Source organism: Mesocricetus auratus, unplaced genomic scaffold (genome assembly GCF_017639785.1).
Source record: "Mesocricetus auratus isolate SY011 unplaced genomic scaffold, BCM_Maur_2.0 Super-Scaffold_100010, whole genome shotgun sequence".
Lineage (NCBI taxonomy): Eukaryota > Metazoa > Chordata > Mammalia > Rodentia > Cricetidae > Mesocricetus > Mesocricetus auratus.
In genome coordinates, this window is record NW_024429194.1 from 1,986,613 (window position 1) to 2,007,314 (window position 20,702).

Here is a 20,702-nt window from a genome sequence, read left to right on the forward strand (position 1 = left end):
ATAACTTCCTGTTATTTGTGATAATTCAGAACTGCTGCCCAGTTGATCCGGGAGAACACTTGTCCTGTTTAGTTTTCTCATGTTTCAAAAATTCCCAAGTTTAAAAAGGTTTGAAGCATGGGGGTTGGTGGGTTTGCTTCAACAAGACCGCCCTTGAAGGAAACCATTACCTCATTTGATAAACAATTACGCAATGCCTTTGAACAGCAGGTTAGAGAACTGGTCTAGGAGAATGGGGGTGGGGAGTGGGAGACTAGTAACAACTATTCCTTCAAGATTAGAATCACAGAAATCTGCCCTAATTTCCTGCTTGGATTTCATTGTGTTTTTTGTTTGTTTTGTTTTTTAAAAAGATTTATTTATTTATTACAAATACAACACCCTGCCTCCATGTACATCAGAAGAGGGCACCAGATCTCATTACAGATGGTTGTAAACCACCATGTGGTTGCTGGGAATTGAACTCATGACCTCTGGAAGAGCAGTCAGTGCTTTTAACCTCTGAGCCATCTCTCCAGCCCCCCCTTTTTTTTTTTTAAGCAGAATACCTCTTTCAGTTTATCCAGTCAGTGCTAGTCTTGTTGAATTTCCATTTCTACTGAAAACAATACAAATCCCGAAACCAACCATCTCTGCATAAAATATCTTCAACGAGGAATAAGTTATTTCCACTACAAGAAAAAGCACTCTAAAATTATCTCATGCAATGTCCATTTCCATCCGGGCAGCCCCTTAAGTAGCTGTCAGGAGCAGTAGGTCAACCTGAATGAAACCAAAGGGTTTGCTAGGAGGATTCTCTGCAGAGGCTGGGCTTTGCTTAAGCAAGACTAGCCGCCAATGAAAAGCTGCGAGAATCTCCCCTAGCAACGAACCTGACTGCAGAATCGATCTCTAAAGTTCCCATGAGAATGATCTCAAAATCATCCAGCTCAGAAGCCCGGTGAAGGCCCCCCCCATGGGGCAGCATCCCGACCCGCCACCTGCTCATGGTGATGTCGACAGCCGTTGGGACCCAGTGCCCAAACTGATCCGGGAACCTGAGACTTAAGGGCAGGAAGGGAATGTGACTGGGACAGAGGGAGGAAGGCTAGAGTAAAAGACAAGTTCTGAGACAGGTTCTGAGAAGGGAGCCACTTTCCACAAAATGCTAAGAGAATAAGGAAGGACAAGAAGTTTGAGCGTCAAGCAGACAGGGACTCAGCTATATATACCTCATTTGATATATACAAAGCCAGTTTTAGGAGGAAGAGGGGTAGTTACTAAGTCACAGACACGTGTGGGAAGCTTGAAGGAGCCCACTAGATGTGGCATCCATCAGTCATTAGGTGGTTCTGGATGTAGAAATCCTTACAGTGAACAGTGGTGAAGTCAGGGCTCTGGCAGACCCGCATTTTCAAGTCCCCGTTTTGCCCACACCAGGGCTTTGTGGCGTTAGGCAAGCTACTTAACCTTTGTTGGCCCAATTATTCACTTATAAAATGAATCAGCGCTGTTCATAATGACATTTTTATGATTAAAAGCAACATGTATCTGGAGCTGGGTGTGGTTGCATAAAAGCCCACCACCCACCCACCCGTTACCTAAGTAGATTTGTGGTCAGGCTGTTCTTAAATGGAAGCTTCCTCATCTGAAATAGGAATGCTTCCTTCTAAATTTGCTACAAAAATTAGAAACATGAAAGGAAAAAAAAAACATGTGAATGCAACAGATACTCAAATTGTAGCTATTCATGTGGGTGTCTGAAAAAAAGTTCTGAAGAGAAGACAAGGCTCAGAGGGTCTATTCTTGAAGATGTAGTCTTGTTCATAGAGGGCGGGAAGTCTGGCCTTCGTGCGAGTGCTGGGAATTCAACCTTGGGTCCTCTTGCCTGCATGGCAAGTACTCTTAAGCCTCACTCCGCTTCTCAGCCACTGGGCTGCCAGGGTTAAAGGCATGTGCCGCCGCCACCTGCCCATTAGCTGATCTTCCGTTGTGTAGAGGGCGGGCTCAGGGAGTGGCAGTGGACTGGAAGAGTGCTGTGACAAACTTTCAAGATTGTATAAGAAACACGATTATTTAAACAATGACTTAAGGACCGACGGTGTCGAAGGGCATCACCTGGTGCCTATTAAAAATGGGAATTATTTTCCATCTCTGACCTACTCAATACCAGCACCAGATTTTCAAGCGCGGATTTAAAGCCACCCTCAGTTTATCTCTGGGGGGGGGGTGTCTTTTATTTTACATTCTATCTGTGTGTTTTGTTTGCAGAGGGAGGGAGGGAGTTACTCATTCCTGGGATGGAGCTCAAAGGACAACTTGCAGAAGTTGGTTCTCTGTGGGTCCTGAGAATCTAAAGCGGGTAGTAGTGAGGCTTGGTGGCAGGCACCTTCACCGGCTGAACCATCTCGCTGGCCCCTAGCTTGTTTCTGTTTTGTGTTCTAAGTACGACTCGGTGCTGGACTCACCTGGTGTTCCTAACCCTCAAAGAATTTTTGATCAGACTTCTAGAATATGAACTCCACAGGGAAGACCTTTTTAATTGTCTCCCCAGCGCCTGGCACACGTTTAGGCAAAAACAACGACAACAAAAGGTGCCTAGTATGAGGGAGGTTAAAAAAAAAAAAAAAACTACCCTCAAGAATACAACCATGCACAGTCTCTAGAACAACCGTCTTCAAAAATAACAACCTTTTCCTGTGACCGAGAGCGGAATGAACCAGACACCGGCTGAGCCCTGATAATTCGCGAGTAGGAACTGGGGAGAAAAAGTGAAGGACGTTGGCTGGAGTGCGTTCTCAAACCAGCGAAGGCGTTTCTGGAGCTCCCGGTGGGGAACGTTCGGCCGCCGCCCTCTTCCGTGTTACTTCCCTCCTCCAGAAAACCGTCCATCTAAAACTCAGTTCAACCAGGCCAACTAACTGCCCTTGGCTAAACCAAGCAACCTCGGAGGGGGCCGCTCCCGGCGCCAGGGGAGCCCCCCAAAGCCGGGGCGGATCGCCGGCCCACCCGGATCAAATTCCAGCGCCGGCGCTCCGCCCTCGGCCCAGGAATGCGGAAGGGCCGCGGGACCTGCACGGGAAACCGGGGAGTGGGGGGGAGAGACCGGCGGGCAGGGGCGGCTGCGGCAGGGGCACGCCGTGCAGGTGAGTTGGGGAATCCGCACTCGCGGCCACCCAGGCTCGGCTGATGGAACCGCACAGCCAGATTCGTTACCGCCGGTGCCCGCCGGACCCCGGGCCCGGGGCCCCTTCGCCGCAGCACCCCCCCCCGCCCTGCCGCGTTTGGTCGCGCCCAGCTCGCGGGGGCTCCTTCCGCCCCGCCCCGGGCCGGAAGTGCGGCGCCGCCACCGTCCCTCCGCAGCCCTCCGCAGGTCGCAGCAGCCGGTCGGGTTGGGTCGGGTCGTCTCGTGCGCGCATCCTCGGATCTGGTGAGTGGCTCGCGGCGACCCCCAGGCCGCGTCTGTCCCTCCTGCTGCGCGAGCGCGCCTGGAGCCCCCACCCCGGGCGGCAGGACCGTCCTGGGCTGGCGAACCCTGCCCGAGCCCCCCCCCCCCATCCCGGATCTTGGGCACAGCACAGACCCTGCGTCGCCTGGATGACTGACACCTGGGACCCGGCTTGCCTGCACCTGCCGCGGCTGCAAGGCTTCAGGTCCTAGCGCTGTGTCTGCGCCGAGTGCGCGCATCCGCATCCGCTCGAGACGCTTGGGGTGCGGGGGGGGGGGTGGAGAAGCCCGCTGGGGCGAGCGGTTCCTGCCTAAGGAAGCCAGGAACCGGTAGTGGGGTTTCGCGGGCGAGCAAAGGTTGAAAAAAAAAAAAAAAATGGAACCGGTTTCCTTAAGTTCTCACTGTGCGCCTTGCGTCTTGCAGCCGAGATTTTTAGCTCGTGGTAAGGAAAGGACGGTGCAAAGCAAGCTGGGAAGCGTTGAGAACTTGACCGAGCAAGGGCTCCAAGAGGAAGAACTGGGTGCTTTGGGCTGGGTATCTGGTAGGAGGTAACAAAAGCGAAAGCTCAAAGGGTAGACTTCATATCACATGTACGGGAAGCACGGGAGACCAGCAGGAATGGTAATAATAGCTGGGAACGACCCTGTAAAGTAAAATAAGGTAGTTAGCTGGGTAAGGCCTTTTTGTAGGTCTACTGAAAACCTGAAGAGGAATGAAAAATTATGTAAGAGGCTTCAGGGAGGAGTCGCTTGGATTCCTCTCTATAAGGAAATAACACAATCAGAGGGTGTTGATCAGGTTGACAGCTTTAGTTACAGGTTTCTTTGCTGTGTTGGAGAAAAACTACAGCGTTTTCTAATTCAGTGTCTCCTGAAACTTTTAGTTTACGATCATGGGAAGTGGTGAGGTGATTTACCTGGGATCGCTTGAATTCCGTACGATGCCACCAGTTTTCTCTGTGGATCCTCTCACTCAGCGCACACGCGCACGCATGCGCACGCTTGCACCTGTGCACAGCTTTTTGTTTGTTTCCGCTGTGTTAAATAGTTTGATGACTGCCTCCATGTTTCTTTAATACCTCAGTGAGACTGAGTTTACTGAGCTGCAGCCTCTAAAGGACGGATCTCCAGGTGATGGTGTCTAAGCTTAGGGAAGCCAAGAATGGGGCCAGTGCCCCCCATCCTCCCAAGGTTGAAAGATGCTGGCTGTCCAAGGATGAGTTTATTATATATCCCCGTTGCCAGCATCTTTAGACTCTGGCTAGTTCCACCTGGCAGGCAAAGCAAATTCCCTTCTACCATCTGAAGGTTGATCACTGAGTTCACGGTGACTGGCAGTAGCCAGATAACAGGAGTTAGGGTATTCAAAACTTAATACGTGCAAGGGAGTGAGAAAGACCGGAAAACGTAAGTCTTAGCAGCAATCTTGCCTCAAGTGGGAGTAGATGTGGTTGGCATTTTTAGAGGAAGTAAACTGTCTTGAAAAACATATCCTGGACAGTTCCTCTGGGCTCTGAGTGTGTTGTGAACTCGAGACTTGTTTGCAGACATTGGGAGGTAGCCCTAGCTACTCCATTCTTTGTGGAGGGACTTCCCATGCTCAGGAGCTCCTCAGACTATGGGATCAAAAGGGTCTGCATGGAGGAGAAGCCAGGCCAGAGAGACCTAAAAGTGCTTGATTCAACTCAGCATGGCAAACACCAAACTTGACATTACCTTTGTCTAAGCCCCAAGGTACATGTTAGCCTTGCTGGTCAGCTCACCTGAAGTTTTCAAGGTTGGAAACGTTGTAGCTGCTGACAGGAAGGACACCTCCTGGGGCTGGATGCCCTGGGTATACATTCTGCCGCTTTCTGGCTTTTATCTGGGAAATATCCATAATGACAGCCTGCATTGTAAGCTGTTGTGCGGGTTAAATATTAATGCATGTGACACCTGTAGTTTGTCCTTTGCTAATATTCCTTCCAAGTACCGGGCAAGGGGTAACTAGCTGGTGGCGTTTGTGAAAGATCTCTTGAAAAGGAGACTGGCTAAGTGTACGCCGACCCTAGAAAAAAAAGCCTTATTTCAGGAGTGCTCAGATCCAGCTCTTGCCTAACCATGAACATTTGTGTGTACAATTTGTTTTTGATGGGAAGGAATTAATTATATGCATGTTCTTGAGTACCTAGTATTTATTTGGCACCTGCCGTGTGCAAGGCCGTCTTCTAGACTTTATAATCCAAGCAGAAAGGCAAAAGGCTGTAAAAAGCCTTTGTAAATAAATTAAAAACATTTGTTGTGGCACATGCCTTTAATTCTAGCGCTGGGGGAGGGAGGGGAGAGGCAGGTGGGGATCTCTGTGAGTTCGAGGTCATCCTAGTCTACAGAGCGAGTTCCAGGACAGCTAGGGCTGCTACACAGGGAAACCCTGTCTTGAAAAACCAATAATGATGATGATTAAGAAATATTTGTAAGTCGTAATTTGCAGTGTGATTCTACTAATTAGAAAAGAATAAAAGACTGAGTGCATAGCACTTGCTTAATACATTTAAAACATTTTTTAAAAGAGGAGGAGGACCACTCATAAACTCAACACAATGGGTCAGTCTCAAAAATATTACATTGAAGGAATCCAGACGGGCTGGAGAGGTGGCTCAGCAGTTAAGAACACTGGCTGCTCTTCCAGAGGACCTAGGTTCAATTCCCAGCACCCACGTGACAGCTTATAACTGTCTGTAATTCCAATTTTAGGGGATCTGGCACCCTCACACAGACAAACATGCAGGTAAAACACCAATGCACTTAAAACTAAAACTAAAAAAGAAAGGAAGAAGCCAGGCCTGCACAAGTATACACTTGTCATTTGATTTAAAAGAAACCCAAGACAAGAGAAGGTCAGGGTATCCATGACCTCTTATAAACCGCTAATCCTAGCACCCGGAAGCTGAGGCAGGTGGATCCTGCGCTTCAGTCAGCCTGGGTGATGAAGTAAGGCTTGGTGTCATTAAAAAAAAAAAAAGAAATCCAAACAAAATTGGCTGGGGGTGTGTGGGTACACAGTTGACTTCTGGGGAACTTTCTGGAATGATGTTTAACATTTGTAAGTGGGTTATTACATGGGCGTACACGGTTAACAAAAGTGATTAGGTAGAGTTGTGTATTTTAGAAATGATGGCGATATCCTCTGATGGCCACTGGTGTATGTGTCCAGTGTGAAAGTACACGGAATGGGGCAGGTTTGCCTGGTATTAAGAAAAGTCATAAAAACTGTTTGGCGCTTTAAAGGAAAGATGATTACGGAACTTTTAAAAACCTACATATGGCCGGGCGTTGGTGGCACACGCCTTTAATCCCAGCACTCGGGAGGCAGAGGCAGGAGGATCTCTATGAGTTCGAGGCCAGCCTGGTCTACAAGAGTGAGTTCCAGGACAGCCTCCAAAACAATAAAGAAACCCTGTCTCACAAAAAAGCAAACAAAAAAAAATTTTAAAGCAAAAAACCTACATGTGTAGCATAAAAACAATCGCATGTCATTAGGTGTCCGAGGTTAATTTTGTGGAGCATTTTAAATTGATTATACACCGAATTCTCTCTCTGGCTGCTGCTTTCAAACTGCTGCTCTCGTTCCCAGTCGTGTGAACCTCACAATTAGAGCAAACACTAGCTGACCATGAGGATCCATGCGGAGTCTCTAGGCTCTGGCAGACCTTGGAAAAGACGAAACTGAATCTAAAAAGACAGTTTTAAGCCCTGGAGCCGCTCTGTGCTTTTCGGCTCCTCCTGTGGATCTGCTTACAAATCTGCTATAGGAGGACCCCCCCTCCCTCGGTGCACAACCCCCACCTCGGGCGTCTGTCCTGGGTATCCCCGCTGCCATTCTGGTGTAGTTGGGCCGTAGCTAGCACTCTTAACTTTGTAGAGATGTGTGCTTAGTTATGTGTCAGGGGTGGGGCGTGTGCATGTGAACCAGGCAGGCCCGAAGCGGCGTCGGCTCCTCTGGAGCCGGTGCCACAGGTGGGCGTGGTTCTAGCTCCGGCGTGGATGCTGAGCAGCAGCAGCAGCCTTGGTCGTCTGCAGGAGCAGCGAGTACTCTCAACGACCGGCCGTCTCCCCAGCCTCTAAATCTTAATGTTTATGGCTCCTTTGCCCACAAAACCAGTTCCATCCTTTCCTCCCTAATTGACTCATTCTGAGTGATGACTTTTATCTTATTTTTGAGTCTTAGGGTTTGTTTGTGTTGTTTGGTTCAGTCTTTGAGACAAAACTTCATTCTGTTGTAGCTCAGGCTAGCCTCCAACCCCTGGCAGTCCTCTTTGCCCCAGCCTGTCAGAGTGCTGGGACGACCGACAGGAAGTGCCACACCCAGCTTGAGTGGTGTGATGCAGGAAGTTTCTCAGCCAGTATTTAAGCACATTTAAGGCTAGAACTTTGAAGAAAGCTGCAATTAGAAAGCAAGAAAAACCTGCAAGGCAGTAGAGGAATAGGAAACAGGATAGTGGTGGCCGAGGGGAGAAGACTTGCGTTTAAGAGAACCTGCCGAGCTGGGGTGGAAATTCTATCGTGGTTACATTTTCATAACCAGAAATTGAAAATTCCCTAGTCCCCAGGCTGGTCCATTTGAGCTTTCTAGAATCCTGTGGCTCTAATCTCGAAACAAAGAAACAAACAAACAAACAAAAAAACATTTCCTTGTCTCACTATTAAAGAAATGGAGTACCAGTGGTGTTGCTGCTTTTCCATTGATATCCAACAAGTTGTTCTTAACTTTGTTTTGAGCACCTGTAAGGTAATACCTGGGTTTTCTTTTTTCTTTTCCTTTTCTTTTTTTTTTTTTTTTTTTTTGAGTTTGGATCTTTGTAGCCCTGGCTGCTCTGAACCCAACTATGTAGGTAGACCAGGCTGACCTTGAATTTAAAGATGTCTGCCTCCAGAGTACTTGGATCAGACAGGTGTGCCTCCACACCTGGCTAATAAATTCCAGCCTTGAAAAGCCAAGGCTCTCCAAGCAGTTGTAGTCTTGTGTGGTTGTCCTTATCTGAAGGAGGATTGTCCCCAATGTGACTGACTCACAGGGCTGGCTGCCGTAAGAGGCCTCAGGTCCCTGCTTCCTGGTGCTGCTTCCTGGTGCTGGCATCTGTCTGCGGATTGGTGAACAGAGCAGGCAGGGCCCCGATGCAGTGTCTGTTGTGACAGTCAACCATAATACACTTGTTGACACGGGCTGCTCTTTTCACATTTGGGTAGCTGGACAATGGCAGCTGCCGGTGGTCCACCTTGGAGCCTAACTACCCTACGGCAAGACGGGGAAGAAAGTTCAGTGCCATCAGGAACCGTGCTGGTGGTGTGAAGGGAGCGGCAGGGCATAGGGAGGGGAGTGGGCTAGTCTATTTGTTCATTATGCAGTTGTTCAAGATGTCTGAAATTGAGGGTTTTTTTTTTAAGTAAATGTCACATTACAAAATACCAGCAAGCTAATTTTTGAAGAGACGTTTTAAAGATGGTTTCACGATTGTGAGTGTTTTGCCCGCATGTGTGTCTGTTCTCCATGGGCATGCCTGGTACCTGTGGAGGTCAGGAGAGGCTGTTGGATCCCCCGGGACTAGAGTCACAGACAGTTGTGAGCCTCCATGTGAGTGCTGGGAATCCAACCCAGTTCTCTGCAAGAGCAGCAAGCGCTCCTAACCAGTGAGCCAACTTGCCAGCTCCCACCTGGTGCATTTTAAAAACTAAGTTCTTGGCCTCCATCCCCAACATTCTGTTAGGCTATTCTAAGAAGACCCAGGTATCGCTGTTTTACAAACTTCAGAGATGGCTGATGCATGACCAGCTGCTGGGAGAGTGGTGTTTATTGGCCGTGTGCTGATAACAAATATTTGGGAAAGCATTAAAGGGATATTGGAAGCCATAGACACCTGCAGCTTGTGCTCTGAGCATCTTTCCAAACCTGCGGAAGCCTTACAGGCAGACTGAAACTCAGAGATTTCTGCTCCTTAATGATACATGTGTTCCTTTGCTTTGACTTGGGTATCAGACATTTACATCACTTGTAAAGCCAGCTTCCTGCACCCCTGCCCAGTGTCAGCTTCCTGCACCCCTGCCCAGTGTCAGCTTCCTGCACCCCTGCCCAAGGTGTGGCCGGAGAGCACAAGCACCCCTTAGTTCACTACATTAAGAATGAAGAGAAATAGTAAAATGTTTGAAGAGGAAATGCATTTTGTTTTTATTGATAGTTTTCATCCTGGGCTGTGTGTTTTATTGTGAATATTTTCTTTTTTAATTATTTTTATGTGCATTGGTGTTATGCCTGAATGTCTGTCTGTGTGAGGGTGTCAGATCTTGAAGTTACAGACAGTAATTAGCTGCCATATGGGTGCTGGGAATTGAACCCGAATCCTCTGGAAGAGCAGTCAGTCAGTGCTCTGACAACTGAGCCATCTCTCCAGCCCCCTGTTGTGAATATTTTCACCTGCAACTGTAGTCTAATGGTAGGGGGCTGGGTTAGGCAGGTCCCAACCACAAGACACTTTGATAATTGAGCACAAAGGTTTCTCTGTTAAATCATGGCTAATAGAAGAGCAGCTCTGAAAGGTTTTAAGTGAGTTAAAGTAACCAGAAGAGAGGTTAGCATGACATAGGGAGTATGTATGTAGAAATTACTCCAACGGGGTTTGAGTGTGGCTGACCTGGGGAGTTATTTAATGTCTGGTCTTCGGCTGCATTAAACCTTTTCCACTTGTGCACATGTGACTCCTTTTCTCCTGGGGACAGGGAGACACACACACACACACACACACACACACACACACACGGGATACACAGGCTGAAGAAATGTCTTAGTGCGTAAAAACCGTTTCTGCCAACTGTGTTGGATCCCCAACCCATTTGGTGGTGGGAACCGGTTCTCAAACCTTGTCTTCTGGCATCCATATGCATGTGTGGACACACCAAAATAAAAAAAAATGCAGGTATGGTAGTGCATGCTTGTGGTGCCCCCACTAGAGAGACAGGATCAGGAATGAGAGGTTGTCTGTCTCAAGCCAGAATTAAGCCCACGTGACTGACCAAGATGGGGCTCTCCATGGTGAAGATGAGCCCATCTGAGGGATTTGTGGAGGGTGAGTGGGCAGACGGAGAAATCTGAAAGCCGGGAGAGTCGAGAGGGAGGATAATGGATTCCGTTTTCTCAGCAAGTGGATGTGGGATGTCCGGATGGGTGTGTTTCCTCAGCAGTTGTCTGTGACCCTGAAGCTCAAGGTGAAGCGCAGGCCTGGAGGAGGTGTGGAGGCCTTGGAGCCAGAACGGTGAGAGTTGATGAGATCATCCAGGGAAAGTCAAGTGGGAAGGACTTCAAGCCATGTAAGGGAATTTTGATGCAACCAAGAGGCAGAGACTGGCTTGGAGACTGTAAAAACATTCTGTGTAAGAGCCAGGTGTGCCGTAATTCCAGTGCTGGGGAGGCAGAAAGATGGAGGACTCTATACGTCCCCCCCTTTCCTCCCCAACTTGCTTTTGGTCATGATGTTTTATCACCAAAATTGTAGTCCTAAGACAAGGCCACTACAGCAGCAGCCAGAAAAAAGAAAGAAAAGGAAGCAAAAGGAATGCCTCAGCAGTGACCACACTCTGCTTTTCATTTAGCTTTCGGTATAACCACAGTCAAATATCAAGCTAAGTTACAGGGAGGAGAAGAAAATTAACATTTACTCAGGACAGATACGTGGGGAAGGCAAGACGTTGGAATGTTGAGAGTCAGGACTCTGGAGCTAGAGTACTTCAGAACTACTAAACCAAACATCAGTACACCTCGGGAGCATGTTTTAGGTGGGTGGAAGAGAGTAAACATTGGATAGAAATTCCAAAGCCCAAGTTCCTTTTGTTGACAACTAACATGACTAGCTTGCTGGTTGGTTTTTATCAACCTGACACAAACCTAGACATAATCTAGAAAGAGGAAATCCTAATTGAGAAATGGCCTCCATCAGATTGGCCTGCGGTCGTCCAGTCTGTGAAGTTTTGTTCTTATTAATGTGGGAGGCCCGGCTCACTGTGGGTGGCCCTGCCTGGGTTGTTTAAGAAAGCAGGCTGAGCACACTGTGAGAAACAAGCCAGTAAGCAGCGCTCCTCCATGGCTGGACTTCAGTTTCTGCCTTGAGTTCCTGCCCTGACTTCCCTGAGGCTTGTAAGATAAAATAAACCCTTTCCTTCCTAAACTGCTTTTGCTCATGGTATTATATCACAGTAGAAACCCTAAGACAGCTAGTTGTCCATCTGTAGTAACAGTGGGGCTGCAGATAGGAAACTGTCCCCTATACAGTCCTCCCTTCGCACACCAGTTTCAAGTCTCGGTGTTCCAGGGACCATGCTATGGTTGGATGGTCAGAACTCAGAGCTGTGGTTCTCCCTGCGGGGGGAATCCAAGGGGGTTCCTGACACAGCTTCAGTTGTCTGGCCCAATGAAGTCGTGGATAGTGTCAGCTCCTATTAGCAGTAATGTGTCACAGTATGCAGAATACTTCCAGTCAGGGAAACTAGGGCTTTGTTTTGTAGGTATACTCAACTCTCCACATGTCTGACCTTGGTGTCCAGCCCTGTTTAAACAGATGTCGTACGAACAAAAATTTCCCACCATAACTCATAATTAGATCATCCGGTGTGACCTAAGACAGTAAATACTGGGCGGGACATTGCAGAACCAAGGGCAAAGGTTACATATACCTCCCTCTCAACAGTCTTGAATTGTTTAACACACAAGGACATTTATTTATTTTTTTTTAACTTAGGCGGTGCCTATCTCTTAGGGCAATTGTAGAGATACAATAAAACATTAGATCAAAGAGTTGCCATGGGCAGGTGAGATCACTCAGTGGGTAAAGAGCACTTGCAGTGCAGACCTGACAACCTGACCTTGATCCTAGATCCCACAGTGGAAGGAGAGAGAGGGTTTCTGAAAGTTGGCGTGCCACACACTCCTGCACTTTCAGACACATCGTAATCATTATCACGTCATAATTGGAGCTGAAGAAGTGACTCGGGTTAGAGCACTGACTGCTCTTCAGAGAACCCGAGTTTGATTGCCAGCACCCACATGGTAGCTCACAACCATATGTAACTCCTGTTCCAGGGGGATCTGGCGCCCTCTTTGGGCCTCCATGGGGCACTGCACCCATGTGGTGCACCAATTACGTCAGGAAAAACACTCAGACGCATACTTTTTTAAAATAATAATATTTATAAAAGTTTTCCTGAGGGTCTGGAGAGACGGCTTATTGGCTTAGTGGCACTGGCTACTCTTCCAGAGAACCCGAGTTCAATTTCCAGCACTACGTAGAGATGTTCGTCAGTCTGTAACTCAAATCCCAGAGAACCCAGCGCCATCTTCTGGCCTCCGTGGGCACTGCACACATATGTACAGACTACATGAAGGCAAACACTACGTATAACAATAATAAAACCTTTTTTGAAAAGTGGCCTGATATTGGTGAGATTTCCAAGTTATGTATAGCTAGTTATTCATGGCTTAGATTTGAACTTGTAACTCAGACCTGATAGTATTGTGTCTTATGTGCAGTTGAGCATTGTCTGGTACTGGTGATGCATTCTGAGAATCCCTGTTAGGCAGTTTCCTTTCTCTGCAAACACCATAGAGTTTACTCACACAGAGCCATGTAGAATAGCTTGCTGAAGATCAGGACTGTACGGTATATACCAGTGTATACGCTGTCTGTCAAATTCACCAAAGCGTTGCCATGCAGGTATTACATTGCTTAAAATGCAGCTAGAGCATGCACCTTGCCTATAATCCCAGCACTCAAGAGACAGAGGTGGGAGGACCTGGAGTTTACGGTCATCCTTGGCTGCATGGTGAATTCAGTACCAACCTGAGTTAATGAGACCCTGTTCTTTTTAAAAATGGGAACTATCATTGTGTTTGACGGTTTAATTGCTGATGGCTGCCACCTGTAGAGGGTTGGAGGGTAACACCAAAGCCATTTGTGGAAGCTTAGGAATGATTGGGAAGATGATGATGTGGGAACAGTTGACTCTTAACCGATGTTGAGAATTGTCAAATGTGGGGAATGCCGGGATTGCTCGGAAGCCTGCAAGAGGAAGTTGGGTCTGGATGATGCATTTTAAAGATGAGCACCATATCTGTCTATCCTTGTACAGTATTTACTTAGTTCACAACATGCATTGTAATAGTAGGTTTTGATGGTGAAAAATTGGGGTTCTGAAAGGTGATTTCATCCATAGTAAAGTGGAGATAATAAAAGTACCGATCGAGCTGGAGAGATGGCTCAGCGGTTAAGAGCACTGACTGCTCTTCCAGAGGTCCTGAGTTCAATTCCCGGCAACCACATGGTGGCTCACAACCACCTTGAATGAGATCCGGTACCCTCTGCTGGCTTGCAGACAAAAGGCTGTATGCACAATAAATAAAAAGAAAAAACTGTATGCATAGTAAATAAATAAATTTAAAAAATAAGTAAAAGCACCGATCACATTTTGTTGTTGTGAGGGATAAATGGGAAAATTGAACCCAGCGAGGGTAAGAAGTTTGTGTGAGGGCAACCTATGCCTTTAAAAAAAAGTGCTAGGTACATAGTAATCAGCCTCTGTTGTTATATATATATGTTTTTTAATGATTTATTTTTATTTTATATGCATTGGTGTTTTTACTGCCTGCATGTCTGTGTGAAGGTGTCAGATTCCCTGGAACTGGAGTAACAGACAGTTGTGAGCTGCCATGTGGGTGCTGGGAATTGAACTCAGATCCTCTGGAAGAGCAGCCAGTGCTCTTAACCACTGAACCATCTCACCAGCCCCTATTATATATGTTTCTATAAACTCCAATGGATAAAAATTCATGTTGGGAGCTGGGTAGTAGTGGAATATAACTTTAATCCCAGTACTTGGGAGACGGAGGCAGGTGGATCTCAAGGTTGGAGGACAGCCAAGGCTTTGAAAAACAAACAAAAGTTAGTCTTGGGGCTGGAGAAATGGCTCGCTGGTTAGGAGCACACATTGCTCCTGTAGAAGAACCAAGTCTGGTTCCTGAACTCACATGGGAGCTTTTTCAGTTGCCTGTAACTGTAACTCCAAGGGCCCAACACCCTTCTTTGACCTCCGTGGGCACCTGTACTGGTGTGCACATACCTACACAGACATGAACACATATGCACATAATTTTAAAATAAAAGCTAAATCTTCCAAAGAAATTAGTCTTGCTAGGCAGTGGTAGTACACGCCTTTAATCCCAGCACTTGGGGGGCAGAGGCAGGCGGATCTCTGTGAGTTCAAGGCCAGCCTGGTCTACAGAGCCAGTTCTGGGACAGCCTCCAAAGTCACAGAGAAACCCTGTCTCGAAGAGGAAAAAAAAGATATTTTTATTAACTAAGTAGGGGGGGTGTGTATGTGCTTTTTTTGCCTTATGTATTATGTATTGTCTTTTCTTTTCATTCCAGATTTAAACCGCCACCATGTCGAGCAAAAAGGCCAAGACCAAGACCACCAAGAAGCGCCCTCAGCGCGCAACATCCAATGTGTTCGCCATGTTTGACCAGTCGCAGATCCAGGAGTTCAAAGAGGCCTTCAACATGATCGACCAGAACCGGGATGGCTTCATCGACAAGGAGGACTTGCATGACATGCTCGCTTCTCTAGGTAGCCTGATGTGCATTTTCTCGGAATGTCTCTGAATCATTGGTTTCGTGATTCAGTTCTCATCCCAAACAGCCTTTGAGAAACTTTCAGGTGTGGGAGGGGCCTTTTCAGGCCTGGGGCTGGCGTGCGGGGTGGGGGTGGGGGGACCAGCTGCAGTTTGTTAGCTAAGTTACTGTGTCTGTGTGAGCCTGAAGGGTGTGTGTCTGTCTGTGTGAGCCTGAGGGGGTGTGTGTGGGTGTGTGTGGGTGTGTGTGTGTCACATTAGTATACTGTGGGTAATATCCTGTGGCTGGAAGACCAGTCATGAACAAATGAACAAAGAGGGTGACACTTCATAACTAATAGTGGTTGCCTGTGAAAGAAGGGCAGTATTACTCAAAAATGGACCCCCAGAAAAGAAACTTCCACAATAACACTTTTTATAATTAAAAAAGAAAGATTGCTTCCCCCCCAAAAAAAACCATAGATGAGGCGGCTCAGCTGGTGAAGGTGCACCCTGCCAAGCCCGGTGACTTCGATGTGAGCCCCTGGCTCCTGGACGTTGTCCTTTGTCCCCGACGTGTGCTCTACAGCACTGGTATACACACATGCACATGTGTACCATCAACACACACACACACACACACACACACACACACACACACACACACACGTGCACGCGCATATACACATACTTTCAGAATTTTCAGACAAGGTTTCTCTGTGAAGCTGTCCTGACACTCACTCTGTAACCCAGACCTGCCTCTTGCTTCCCTAGCACTAGAATTAAAGGTGTACACCGCCACTGCCACTGCCACCCGGCTACACCCATTTATTTTGAAAGATCCATTTTAGATTTCACTCTGAGAACTCTCTTGAATCCCTGCCTTCTACCCCCAGAATGCTGCAGGAAAGTTGGGTCTGACCTGCAAACGGGGAAGCAGGTTCTTATTTCTGCTTGCTCACTGACTGCTGAGGTGCCAGTGCGCTGATGAGGTGAGGTGAAATAGCCACCCGTGCGTTACGTAAATCTCACCCAGGTTCTAGATGGGGCTGTCGTCAGCGTAGCGTGGTACAATTCTGAGGCGCTTCCGTAGGTCTGAAGATCCAGCCAACACATTGCTTTCACGTGTACCTGCTCCTTCAACGTTAGCCAGTCCTTTTCACGGGTTAAGATTAAGGGAGGCTGTGTGGACCGGACGGCACTAAACTCGGTGTCTGGAGCACTGGGTGTGAGTTCCTCCTTCTCCGGGCCTCGTAACCACTTGGTGAACTGGTTTCCTGTGGGGAGCTGTGTGGATGCCCCCCTCACTGTCAGGCAGTTCCCCAGCCCCTGTCCTAAGAGTTGTTTTCAGTAGGATCTGAGGTCAGGATTCTCTTTACAAACAAGACGAGTGATCACCCCGTTCAAGTCTGGCGTGATGGCTCAGTTGTCAGCTAGCGGGAGGATGAGAATCTGAGGCCAACCTGGGCTATAGAGTGAAACGTGCCTCCCCCAACGCCCCCCCCCAAACAAAAGCAAAGCAAAAGACTCCGGTCAGCAGCATGTAGACATAGCACTTGGAGCTGACGATGTTTTAATATTGTTGGAAAGAAGTTCCCAGTCTCAAACTGACTTAATAGTTAACAAATAATTTTTAAGCGTACCAATTCACATGTGACTGTATCATAGTTAGAAATATTAATGTTGATTTTTTTTAATAGCTGGTATTAAAATAACCTCTGATGAACCAGTGTAGAATCAACAACATGTGATAGCGTGGTGTTTCGACTTTGGGGTTTTGTTTATTTGGTTGGTTGGGGTTTTTTTGTTGTTGGGTTGGGTTTTTGGGGGGTTTTTTTTGGTTTTTTTGTTGTTGTTGTTGTTGGTTTTGGTTTTTAACTAAACGTGGTGAAGAAGCTGGCATGATGGCTCAGCACGGGAAGGTGCTTATGACTTAAGGGTTTGATCCGTGGACCACTTGTGGAAAGAGAGAACTGCCTCCTAAAAGTTGTCCTCATCCTCCACACATGTGATACGGTGCACACACACAAAATAATGCAATGAAAACCTTTTTAAAGTATGTTTGGTAGCAGAACAATAGCCAGATGATCCAAGATAAGTGAGTTTTGTCCTTTGTCCCGGCTACCGTCTCGCCAGCAAGAACGACGCGGCACACTTAGGATCCTTCTGCAGAACAGCTTTAATGCGTCTTGAGAGGGAGAGCATAAGCTTACAGAGCGGAGACCCGGGGAACGAAAAGCCCAACCCTTATATAGCTCAGCAGTCCCCGCCTCGGACGTGTCATCTCCTGACTGGCTCCTGCTCGTCAGCCCATATGACGCCACGGGAGAGGCAGAGAGTAAGGGATGGAAAAGTAGCAGGCACGTGCACACCAAGGTTGTTTACTCCAACTGACAACGGGTGTCAGCGCCATCTTGTAACGGAGAATGTGGGGGCGGCTCCCCACAGTCCTTTGTTTGAATGTGGTTTCTTACAGGCAAGAATCCCACCGATGCCTACCTGGATGCCATGATGAACGAGGCCCCAGGCCCCATCAACTTCACCATGTTCCTCACCATGTTTGGAGAGAAGCTGAATGGCACAGATCCCGAGGATGTCATCAGAAACGCCTTCGCTTGCTTTGATGAGGAAGCCACTGGTAAATGCTGCTTTCGTGTTTGTGTCCAGTCTCGTTTTAGGGTACATGAAGCACTTTTTTTTTCTTTTTTTTTTTTTTCCGTTTAGTTTTTTGAGACAGGTTTCTCTGTATTGCTTTGGAGGCTGTCCTGGAACTTGCTCTGTAGACTAGACCAGGCTGGCCTTAAAATCACAGAGATCCGCCTGCCTCTACCTTCCTAGGGCTGGGATGAAAGGCATAAAAGCACATTTTAGGACATGTTTTTTACATGCAAAACATTTTTTTTTAATTAAAAAGAAAACCCTGTTGTTTTAAAATGGACAATAGACCAGAAATGGCCTTGCCACACAGCCTTTCAAAGACCCTGATTTCCCTCAGTGGCACAGCTCATAACATGAGCAGCATTTGAGGTGTTTGTTCTGTGTCTCTGGGGTTACCTCGGGGTTTCGCTCTGTTTTGTCTTCGTTTTCCTGCCCCTTTGGAGCAGCAGGCTTTAACGTGAAGGCCTTTCAAGCTTCACCTTCCTTTTCTTGTGCTTGGCCTCACACTTCACCTGGAATCCTCACCCCCCCCCCACTCCTCCCTGGCACACTGTGATCGTCTCCCTGAGCCATTGGTCTGGGTGACGTTGCCTTTTATTCTGAGCAGCCACCACTTAATTTTTATTTGACATTGTATTTCTATACTATGGTTTTTTAAAAGGATTTATTTTTCTTTTTTATAAATGTTTCGTGCCCGTGCTCGCATGTGCGCATGCATGCTCGTGCATCTTGCCATCGGGGACCAGAAGAGGGCATAAGACGTTCCCTTGGAACTGAAGTTACATATGATTATGAGCTGCTGTGTGGAGTACTGGGAATCAAACCCTGGGTCCTCTGTCTGAAAGAGTGGCCTGTACTCTTAACCACTGAGCCATCTCTCTGTTTTGAGGCCTTTTTTTTTTTTAAAGATTTTATTTATTATGTATACAGCACTTCATGTATGCCTGCAGACCAGAAGAGGGCACGAAACCTCATTACAGATGGTTGTGAGCCACCATGTGGTTGCTGGGAATTGAACTCAGGTCCTCTGGAAGAGCAGCCAGTGCTCTTAACCTCTGAGCCATCTCCCCAGCCCAGTTTTGAAGCTTTTAAAGTAATTCAGTATTCCGCCGGGCATTGGTGGCGCACACCTTTAATCCCAGCACCCGGGAGGCAGAGGCAGGCGGATCTCTGTGAGTTCGAAACCAGCCTGGTCTACCAAGTGAGTTCCAGGACAGCCTCCAAAGCCACAGAGAAACCCTGTCTCGAAAAACCAAAAAAAAAAAAAAAAAAAAAAAAAAGTAATTCAGTATTCCTAAAACACCCCCGAAGCAGTGGTGCAGTTGCATGTGCCCTGGCTGTAGTGTGTGGTCGGTGGTGACCCTGCTGGAACTAAGGCTGGTTTCACTTAGAACCCTGCCACGGAATATTCAGTATTCACCGAGTCCGCCCTTTGTTGCCCTCCAGGCACCATCCAGGAGGATTACCTGAGGGAGCTGCTCACAACCATGGGCGATCGGTTCACAGACGAGGAAGTGGATGAGCTGTACAGGGAGGCCCCCATCGACAAAAAGGGGAACTTCAACTACATCGAGTTCACGCGCATCCTCAAGCACGGAGCCAAAGACAAAGACGACTGAAGCGCCGCAGGGGAAGTCCGCGCCGTGCTACCTTACTTCGTCTCTCAGACACTTCTCCCACTCCGTAGGACTCCTGCATGCCGCTTAGTTTCACAGCTTTGCCTCTTTCTAAATGTATTTATTCCAGACCTTTCCGTCACTCAGCACATGTATAATCAGACTGGAAATGGGGACAATGTTGTAAATGGTATTGAAAACGAGATGCGAATAAAAATCAGCTAATGTGAAAGCCCAGGAAAATATATCCGTATTTCTGGTTTTGCTGGATTTTTTTTTTTACATTTTTATATAATAAAAATGTTATTTTGAAATAAAGATGACGCTGAGTTAAATGGAGTATAAAACAAATGAGTGATAGTTTGGGGTAGTCCTTTCTTCAACTTTATAATTTTCACATCCCTGGGACAGTGTTCTTCAGGTTTTTGGTTTTTAGTTTTTGGTTTTTCGAGACAGGGTTTCTCTGTATTGCTTTGGAGGCTGTCCTGGAACTCACTCTGTAGACCAGGCTGGCCTCCAACTCACAGAGATCCACCTGCCTCTGCCTCCTGAGTGCTGGGACTAAAGGCGTGTGCCACCAACGCCTGGTAAGAACTTTTAAATACACTTTAGCATCTTTAAAAGCTAGTTACACCCTTGATCTTTATTTCTTCTAGGGAGATGTCTGTTAAATGCTAAGTGTAGCGTGTTGTCTAGAAAAAAACAGATATTTCATTGATCTAATGTAAGCACGTGCATAGCTTTGGAGAAATGTTTGCTCTGAGCAGTACTGCACCTCCATGGTTCTCACAACATCTTCACAGTTTGGTGAGAGAGGGTCTGTCACTAACTCTACTGGAAGTGGAGGTGGTTCATGGGGTGGAAACCAGGGACCTGAGCATGCTGTACCACAGAGTCACACCCCCAAGCATCTTGTCCTGCAGCTGGGGCTGCGTGAGGTCCAAACTCAGAGAAGCCCAGTGTGTCTGGCTCTTTGGTTAGAGTCCTAGTTCTGTCTTGCCAACTCCAGAGCTCACAGTACTGGGACCAAGGTCTACAGGAAGCAGAAGTGCCAACGCATTGCCCTCTCACTGAATTCAGAATCCAGTAGTAGAATTCAGTGGTCGTTGTTGAAATTTAAAACCATCTTGCAGTAAGGCAGGTGTTTGAAAACTTCTTGGAAGATTTATCCCAGGGAGAAAGCAGAAGACAATGGTGAACAAGCTACCCTGTGCTCAGAAACCTCGGTGACGGAAATCAGAGGATAAACATTAGAAGCAGCTATAGATATGCTAGAGACAGTTGCCGTGTAGACTTAGGGAAGGGGGGAAAGGCAGACTTAAAAGGAAGTGTGGTGACAGTGGCACCTGTTTTTCCTCCTAAACCCGGTGATCAAA

General features: G+C 47.4%; 1 protein-coding gene and 1 long non-coding RNA gene across 2 annotated transcripts; one reads left to right on the top strand and one right to left on the bottom strand.

Moving 5' to 3' along the window:
- Positions 1 to 3,263: 3,263 nt before the first annotated feature.
- Positions 3,264 to 19,644, top strand: LOC101827358 (myosin regulatory light chain 12B). The gene is made up of 4 exons (XM_040752836.1): positions 3,264 to 3,409; positions 14,871 to 15,069; positions 17,529 to 17,690; positions 19,157 to 19,644. Exons 2-4 carry the CDS (start codon positions 14,886 to 14,888, stop codon positions 19,327 to 19,329), a joined length of 519 nt encoding a protein of 172 aa, XP_040608770.1. The 5' UTR covers positions 3,264 to 3,409; positions 14,871 to 14,885; the 3' UTR covers positions 19,330 to 19,644.
- On the bottom strand, positions 4,001 to 4,467 carry LOC121142689. Its single transcript, XR_005879710.1, has 2 exons — positions 4,344 to 4,467; positions 4,001 to 4,070 (listed from the first exon to the last, which is right to left on the bottom strand). It is a non-coding gene; the product is annotated as an uncharacterized LOC121142689 (long non-coding RNA).
- Positions 19,645 to 20,702: the final 1,058 nt, after the last annotated feature.

Bases quoted from the DNA above. Each gene is read 5' to 3' on its own strand.
- LOC101827358 (XM_040752836.1), top strand. From the start codon at position 14,886: ATGTCGAGCAAAAAGGCCAAGACCAAGACCACCAAGAAGCGCCCTCAG. The intron at 15,070-17,528 runs GTAGCCTGATGT...GGTTTCTTACAG, and splicing joins TGACATGCTCGCTTCTCTAG to GCAAGAATCCCACCGATGCC. The intron at 17,691-19,156 runs GTAAATGCTGCT...GTTGCCCTCCAG, and splicing joins CTTTGATGAGGAAGCCACTG to GCACCATCCAGGAGGATTAC.